At 33.2% G+C, this 9,611-nt stretch overlaps 1 protein-coding gene across 1 annotated transcript; it reads left to right on the top strand.

The window, feature by feature from the left end:
- The first annotated feature begins 1,222 nt into the window (after positions 1–1,222).
- LOC142617637 (putative lipid-binding protein AIR1) lies at positions 1,223–2,021 on the top strand. Its single transcript, XM_075790580.1, has one exon. It carries the CDS (start codon positions 1,305–1,307, stop codon positions 1,710–1,712), a length of 408 nt encoding a protein of 135 aa, XP_075646695.1. The 5' UTR covers positions 1,223–1,304; the 3' UTR covers positions 1,713–2,021.
- The last annotated feature ends 7,590 nt before the right edge of the window (positions 2,022–9,611 follow it).

Consider the following 9,611-nt stretch of genomic DNA (forward strand, 5'->3'; position numbering starts at 1 on the left):
AGTTTTGAATAGGCTCTATCACATTTTAGAGCATCACCTTCAAAGATAATATGTCAAGGGAGGTTGATATAATTTCCTCAAAAGATCTTTTAGGGCCTTTTGGATTGAGGGTGAGGGAAAGTGGAGTAGAGTTGACTAAAAATATGCTAATTTTGAGTCAATTTCATTCTACTCTACTCTACTCTACTCTTCCTTCATCCCCTCAATCCAAACGAACCAATTATGAGTTAGATCTTTTTGCATATACAACACTGTCAGTTTTTTTAAAATATTTTTTCATCTTTTCGTGTGTATTAAAAATACTCAGTATTCTTTAAAAAAAAAAAAAAAATTCTGTGATATATGCAATTGCCAAATATTCTTATTCTGTTAGTCACGGGCTTCATACAATTTTTTTTGTTATTATTATAAATAATTGTGCTTTCTCATATGCTTGCGGTGCGAAATGATTATGATTTTTAAATATTAAAAAAGAAAATCACGCTGAGGAAGTAGGCACTTTCTTTAATATCCACTAGTTTTTTTTTTTTTGACTTAAATAGGTTTTTTCCCAAAACACTTCTATATTGCTTTACAACAAAGAACAATTTTTTTTTTTTTTAATATAACTCAGTCTGTGATAGGCGGATAAGTGTTGAAAAGTTGTAATGATAAGGATATATTATATATATAAATTAAAAATAAACAATTAATACAAGATAGGAATTCTACTTTACCGTAATATCTAAGTGTATGTATGTGAAGCTTTCTCTTGGAGACTTGAACCCCAACCTTTGCCTTTTCACACCCCACAAACACTTATACTTGTGGAGTGACCATCACACCAAAGGAGTACTATGGTACCAATCAAAATAATTCGAATTTAAAACATAAATACTATTTGGTTTGAGGATAGATAATCAAAATAAACTAGATATCATATATATGTAAACATATGTTAAGCTGTTAAACAAGAAATAGCACAAAATTTTAGAAAAATTTAAAAATAAAAAAGATATATAGGGTGTCTTTTTGTTTTTGGTGCTAGATAAATCCATGCAAAATAATCAACGTACAGAAGAATCTTCCAAAACTTTGGAACATGGCTTATTCAATTATTCTCCAAGTTGCACCGCCAACTAGTGGCCGGATTTGACCCAAGGCAATGTGCCCACGAGGGTCTCATCAATCATTTTATTCCCTAAACTCTAAAGAAACCACAATCTCCATCTATATAAACCCTAACCCATTTCACCATACCTCCACCAATCCAAACCCAACTTTAATTACAAACATAGAGCTAGCCTTAGCAAGTGTGTCTAAAAATGGCTTCCAAGGCTATTGCGACCATGGCTTTTCTACTATCTCTCAACCTTCTCTTTTTCACTATGGTCACTTCAACTAATGTCCCTTGCCCACCACCAAAACACACTCCACAACACTCGCAACCCAACGTTCCTACTAATAACCCAGCCACTTGCCCCAAGGACACCCTTAAGCTAGGGGTGTGTGCTAACTTGTTGAATGACTTGGTGCACCTTGTTGTGGGAACCCCACCAAAGACCCCTTGCTACAGCCTCATCCAAGGTCTTGTTGATCTTGAGGCTGCTGTTTGTCTTTGCACTGCTATCAAGGCCAATGTTCTTGGCATCAATCTTAATGTGCCCCTCTCTTTGAGCTTGCTATTGAATTATTGTGGAAAGAATGTACCAAAAGGCTTCCAATGTGCCTAATGGTGCTAAGCTAAATCTCTCATTTTTCTACCAAGTTTCCTGTTATCTAATTATTTTCACTCCATCCTTTGTTGATGGGGTCTGGTTTGAAGCTTTGAGCTGATATCAATCCCATTTTGGTTGTCAATTGGTTTGTTGGAAGGTCTTCTCAACCGGCTATTCTTTGGGAAATAATAAAATGTGTTTTTTTTTTTTCCTGGATGATGTAAAATATCTTCTCTTGATGAATATGGAGCTTTGATGTGAATTATTTTACCCTTTTGATTTTTTAATCAGGATTCAGAAGTGAAAGTTCTTAACCTTTTTCATTATTTGTTGCACTATACATGCATGAATTGGTATTTAGTTTAATGGATTTTGACTAGACAGACAGGTACCATGATATATACTTGATTACCATCATTCCTTAATGGAGACAAAATTGATGTTATAATCTCTTAAATTTTTCCCTATTGCTAATTTGCTGCTTCTTTTGAAAAAGGAAATTACTACATTCATAACATTTTCACAACACTTTTACATCAAATCTTGTGTGGTAAGTTATTATTGGTTCCAATTTGAACTCACCACTAAAATTACTTATACGGGCCAAAAATATGTAGTCAACATTTTTGGGCTCACAATCTATTTGTTTTGTGGGTTTTGAGTTTCCTACTATGGGTGATCCTTCACTTTGAGACCCATGCAATCACTTAAGACTCCGCGAGCTCCTACCTTTCTCTAAGCCCCTCTCCCTCCTTTTATGGTAGTCTCTCTCTCTTCTCCTTGTGTTTCTCTCTGAAATTGCCAACCTTCATTTCTCCTTTCATTCTCCTATTTATAGCCCTAGATAAGTGGAGGTGCCATAATCACTTCTCCTTTCTAGTGCAAATGAGGGTCCAATTCTATCATCTTTAGGTGAGTTTCTGGTAGGAAAGTGGTGGTGGCATTAGAACTGATTCCCACCATTATGAGCCCGCCCGGTAGCGATATTCCCGAAGGCACTACCGGGCAACCAAGTATGGGGGTTCTCTGGGCAACGATATCCCCGACTAGTGGTATTTAAGTTAGCGAGGTCTTATTTCAGTTTTGGTGCACAGATTGGGCCTCGGGGTGTCAGGATCAAGGTTGATGGACCAACGATGGAGGTAGGGCCAAATAACCCGTCGCAAGGTTTAGGCTCGAGGCCCATGGGGCCTGGGGCCTAGGGCCCAGCCCCGTACATTATTTTTTTACCATTAAAGATTTATTGTGAAAATGTTGGAGACATAAACATTTCTCTTTGAGAATACATGTCAATCCACATGTGACTTTTTTCTTTTTATAGTTTGAATGACTAGCCAAAAGAAGAGGGATTTTCAAACTACAAAAGCTATTTGTCAAGAAAATTAATAAAATGAAATTGGTGGCAACAAGGTTCTAATGGTTTGGATTGATTCTTGAGAGTATACAACAACAAGTCGACCAGTATATTTTGAATGTGAGAATTAATGAGTTTCCTAGAGAAATATGAAAAACAATTGCCTAATTTTGATTAGAATGACTTGCTTGGATCCAAGTAATATGTGACAATTTTTAAATTTGTCAATATGAGGTTAACTTAGATGATGCATGACACCATTTAATCTATCTTTGGTCTCAAATAATTTAGTTGTACACATGCAAAAGCAGCTTGGTTTAGCTCAAACTTGGGACTTTTTTGGGTTGGATATTAATTTAAATGCTAACTAGTCGCGGCCCCGCGTGTTGCGCGTGATAATCCTTTTAGGGTGGTCTTATTAAGTTTATTTTAAAAAAATTGGACTAATTTAATTAAGAATAATATATTTTATAATCATTTTTTCATTTGTTATAGGAAACATCACAAATGTAGTATAATTTTTGTCGTATCAAAATGAAAACAATACAATTTTTCCTAGAAATTCAAAAGGTAAGTTAGCAAAAATATTCATTTTTTGATAAAACTTATTTATAACATTTTGTATATCTTTAATAAGTATATAAAATTTAGAAATGATTCTTTTAGGTTTTAAAAAATTTTCTCAAACCCTATTTTTTCAACCCTACACACCAAAAAATATATCTAAATAAATTAATAAAACTCAACAAAACTACAATTTAAAATAAAAAAGAAAGGAAAAAAATAAAACTCACATCATAATCAAACTCCTTCCCAGTATGTAAAACATATCAAATGTGATGTAATCAAGCCAAATGTCAAATGCACAATCAAATTTAAAAATTTTAACAAGTTTTTGAAGTTACGCAATAGAAATAGGTGGTTGATTCTAATCAAAAATGTTGGTTGTAGCTTCATATACAATGATTTAAAAAAAAATCGTTAATAATATTAAAATAAAGAAATAAATATGTAAAAATAAATCAGTAAACCAAGACTACAATTCCAACGGAGAAAAGAGTAGAGAAAAATTTTGACAAAAGGAAGAAGTGTTGTATAAATATTGTCATAATCTAATCCAATATGTGAATAATACATAGATAAATAAATAATTTTAAACACAAAATTGAATTTGTTTTCTTAACCATCTTAAAAAATATACTAATGAGATAAGGAAGATAAAGTGTAATATTAGATATTTGTAAACGCTTAAAACAATTGCTCAAGCATCTAGGAACATCATATAACAAAGCATAATAATTATCTGTTAATTTGTTAAACAAAATATTTAGAAACGGTGAAAGGAAACTACAGAAAGACCATCTTTGTCAATTGCACAAATTGTTCTTCATTATATTGTCCAGACTATCTTGTTCTTTTCCAAATAAATTAAAACTTGACAACAACACAAAATAGGACATATTATAATATAATTTTTATCCAAATCAGGTTAGCCAAATATATATATATATATATATATATATATAGTGATGTGGTCAATGATGTGGTTAAACAGGAGCATAGCAATAATAATTGTTACATATGTGCAAATTATTAGTTGTAGCCAGGCAGTGTGTATCTTGGATTATCTCAAGCTGATTAACATGTCATGCGCATCACATAAGACATATCAAATCCAACATGAAAAATTTGGAAGCATCAAGCGTTCTAAAAGTTACAATATACGAAACAGAAAAAAGGAAAAAAAGCATGATGGCCAAGAAACAAGAAACTATAAAGAAAGAAGGATGACAATTGAGTTTTACTTTGTTTTATTATTTGGACATGTCACGAAAAAAAGTGCCCTAAAATATGAAAAAACATATTTTTACTTTTTGGTGGAAACCATTGCCAGTGGGAATGAAGATCCAACTCAGTGTATAGCTCTCATCAAGCATGAAATCTACGTAAAGAAAGAATATGTTAATGTAAAAAGAAATCTTGTAACCCTTGACGTCGGCATCCTACCTATGGCTAGGCTCTCTTCAATACATGGGGCATCCTTCTCCAAGTTGACGTTGTCACCTTTGAAGCCACCACACATTGTTACTGAGGAAATGATTGAAGAAGATGAAATGTTCACACGTTTATAAAAGCTGAAATTTTTTTTTTTTTTTAAGAGGGTTTTAACCTATGACATCCACTCCTAATAATAGCTTTTTATTATCAGACCAAGACACCAATCAGTTTTTGGTATAGGCGGGGATTGAATCTCAGATCTCATATATAACCATCAAAGACTTTACTAGTTGAGCTAACTAAAATTCACATAAAAGCTGAAAGTTGATTGTGTAAATTATGTTAATGACCTAGAGATCAAAAATCCGTATCTCATCTCATGACCAACACAAGTTATATAAAAGGCTCACGGACAGCCTTTTCATTTGATATCTGATATCAAAATATATTTTAGAACTTAATTACATGAGTTGTAAAAAGATAGGCTCCATGCACTACAAGAAATCTGGGTTTAGGCGGCGTTTTTTTTAGTGACGTTTTTAAATCCGCCACTATAAGTAGCATACTGTGACATTTTCTAAAAACGCCACTAAAGATTGAGATTTTAGCGACGTTTTTTAAAAAACGTCGCTGTAGCTCAAAACAGTACCAACGTTTCTTAAAACGTCGCAAGAAGTATAGTTTTAGCAGCGCATATCTCGTGTATAGCGACGTTTTATTAAAACGTCGCTATAGTGATTAAAGAAAATGTACTTAGCATGTGTCTAAAAAAGAAATACTCTATAGCGACATTTTCGAAACGTCGCTATAGTGATTACAGCAAATGGTCTCCTCCTGTTGGTGGAAAAAAAAAAAAAAAAAAGGGTGCTATATTGATTAAAGCAAACACTTTCAAACACTCTATAGCGCTATAGTGATTACAGCAAATGGTCTCCGCCTGTTGGTGGAAAAAAAAAAAAAAGGCGCTATATTGATTAAAGCAAATACTTTCAAATATTCTATAGCGACGTTTCTAAAACGTCGCTATATGTTTTAAACTTTTGACTTTCAGGTTCCCACACTTTTTTTCCCTCTTTATTTTTTTTTTGGCCTACACTTTTTTTTTTTCTTTCTTTCCATTAACTCACTCCGTGTCCCACTCTTTTCTTTCTTAGGCTCACTATTGATTGTCCCCTTCTTTTCTTTTCTTTTCTTTTCTTTGTTCTTTGTTCCTAGTTTTTTCTTTGTGACCCATTTTCTCTAGGACCACCGCACATCTTTTCCGTTCCACCCATTGCCACCGCGGCCGTCATCAACCTCCACTAGGACCTACTGCCACCACCATACTTTTTTCCCTCTTTGTTATTGTTCAAGTTTCTTTTTTATGGGTCATGGAGCTTTTGTGCTAATTTTTGCTATTTTTCAGTTTTGGTTTAAAGTGTTTGTTGTTCAAGTTTCTTTAGAGTGTAAGTATTTTTTTTTGGCTTATGGGTTTGCTTTGATTTGGTTTTTCTTTAATGGGTCATGGAGTTTTGTACTAATTTTTGCTTTTTTCTATTTTGGTTGGAAATTGGTAGAAAATTCTCTTATTCAGATTTGGCTTCTTGGGCAAAAGGACTTGAGGATCAAGGGCTGAATCATTGTAAGTATTTCTTTAGAGTGTTAGTATTTGTTTTTCAATATTATACTTTCTAGCAGTGGCAGGGGATGAACAATAGGATTGCAAAATAGACTATGTTCCAAACATATATATTAATGGGTTTTTAACTAACTAAGAAACTTAATTTAATAGCTACAATTAATCTTAGGCAACCAACCCACTTAGTTAAAGTGATACATGTATTGGTATTATACAAATATATATATATATATATATATATATATATATATATATATATATATATATATATATATCTATGGTTAATGTGTTATTGTGGAATATTGATGATTAGTAGGTACATTTGATATATTACAAGCTTGTGTTAGTTATTGTTGAATTTTAAGCAGGTTTATATAGCATTTTTAATTTTTTTTTTAAATAATGAGTAGCTTTTGCGACGTTTTTGAAACGTTGCTAAATGTATTTTCCTACATTACATACGAAAATGATATATTATTTAGTGACGTTTTAGAAAACGTCACTAAAAGTTTTTGAACGCCACTAAAGAGTAACATATGGCGACGTTTTTTGAAATGTCGCAATAAACCTATAGTGACTGCTCTATTGCGACGTTTTTGAACGTCGAAAAAACAAACGTCGCTAGAGACCATTTGTGTCTATAGTGACGTTTTTTGGGTTTTTAGTGATGTTTTACAAACGTCGCCTAAACCCAGATTTCTTGTAGTGATGTATTAAAACGTTAGACCAAAGGACAGAAATGTATGGCCATAAAGTTAAAACCGTCTAAGCGTTGTATGCTCATTGAATTGAGCAGTAATGAGACACGAGAAAATTTGTCAAAAGACCATTTTTACATTAATATGAAGTTAACAGTTCTTTGAAAATGAAAATAATAGTGATAGATGAATAGTGATTACAATATTTTTCTCTTTAAGAAGAAATGATGTGTCATAGTAGAAGTGATTATAGTAGTATTTTCTTTTCTTTAAAAAAAATAAATAAAATTTAACTTATGGTGGTAGTGCAAAAGACCACTTTGTATCCCATGCTATTTACATTAAAACTATCACTCAATGTTGAAAGGAGCTTTGAATATAGACAACAGAGTTTATGGTAGAGTGTAGTGCATCTTGTTGGCCACAAAGAAATAATTTTGTAATAGAAAATTAATGGAGTTCATAAACCAAAAAGAAAAAAAAAAAAAAATAGTAACGTGGCCGAGGATATGGCTTAACAGGAGCGTAGCAACAATAATTGCTACGCTTCAGCTTTTAGATATATATAGAATATAGATAACAGCTTTAATCTCCAACTGATGTATTGAATGAGCAGGTCACCAAGGAGAAGTGCATGCTTCTCTATCATTCAAGAGAAACTTTTCTAATTATACAAATCCAAAATCCAAAATAGGCATTCAAAATCTCATACTGGACAAATTAAAATTCATCAAATGGTTTGAAATTTTGAATACTGTTAGGACATATGTGATTCATGTTAGGAACATATGTCATCATGTATTGGCTAATCCTTTGACAAAATGCACGTTACTTGTAATTCAGTAGATCTAGGATGTGTTTAATACTTCAAGGAACAAGATTTCAAAATCAAGTGTTAAAACCATGCGAATTTGTCCAAAAAACAGTTGAAGAAGTGCTGGTTTTTAAATCTCGACAACTAACTCGACAACTAGTATCTATCGAGGTTTAAAAAACTGTTTCAGCCCAATGCTCGACAACTACTCGATAAATAAAATATCTATCGAGATTTATGAAAAACAGATTTTTAGTTCTGATTTTCATCCAATCCGTGAATAGATGTTTGGACGTTCTTTTCTCACAACCTTAAACATATATAAGGATTGTTTTAAGGGCTGTCATAGTTAATGCACCTTAATGCAAAAGTTTTTCACAAGCATATTGTGAACCAGAGACATATGCCCCTAGTTCATCTTTCTTTTGAAGAAGCTATTGCGTTTGTACGCCGTTGGGTTTTGTGACCAAGCAGCTTCGTGATCTTCATCATGTTGTTGAACTAAAGAACTTTACAGTCAACATCTTTCTCAAGTTGGTGATTAAGTTGCGTACTGGGATCTGCACATCTATGGTTTAGTCATGTACTGAAAGCCATGCATTAAAATGAGAGATTGTCACTACAAAACAAGTCCAATTGTGTATTGGGGTAAGGGTTCAATTGTAGGTTGGTATAAGGTACTAAGATTCCTTTACTTGTAACCGTTTGTTATGATAACAGTGGATTCTCAAAAGTTGTGACTTTAAAATCACCCGGTGGGGTTTTTGTCTTAGGTTTTCCCCATTCGTAAACAAATCACCATGTCAACTTTATTTTCCGCTGCATTTTATTTTAGTTGGTGATTTTTTTGTGCTACCACACATATTGTATGTTAATCTAATTAATTAATCAACTTGGCTAATTAATTAATTAATTCATCACAAGGGGTCCATACATTCTTGACTTATCAAGTGGTATCAGAGCAGATACATGCTGATTAGGTTTTAATCTTTATTGTGTGATCCATTGACCCCTGTTTGTCATGGATAGAGGACAGTCACTCATTATATCTCATTTATTTGATGGTACTAACTATGCATACTGGAAAGTACCCATGAGAGCTTTCTTGCAGTCTTTAGATGAGAAAGTGTGGCAAGTTATGGAGATAGGCTGGACCAAGTCGAAGGAAGCGTCGGTTGATTGGGATGATGCTAAGATTAAGGCAGCAAACTTCAATAGTAAGGCATTGAATTCTTTATTCAGTGCGGTCACAACTAAGGAGTTCAAGAAGATATCCTCTACTGAAACTGCAAAGGAAGCATAAACCATCCTCTAGACAACCTATGAAGGAACCAAAACTGTCAAGGATTCAAAGTTTCAGAGGCTCACTACAAGCTTTGAAGAAATTAAGAAGGAGGGGGATGAGTCATTTGATGAGTTCTATGCCAAACTC

Source organism: Castanea sativa, chromosome 11 (assembly GCF_040712315.1).
Source record: "Castanea sativa cultivar Marrone di Chiusa Pesio chromosome 11, ASM4071231v1".
In the NCBI taxonomy this organism is placed as follows: domain Eukaryota; kingdom Viridiplantae; phylum Streptophyta; class Magnoliopsida; order Fagales; family Fagaceae; genus Castanea; species Castanea sativa.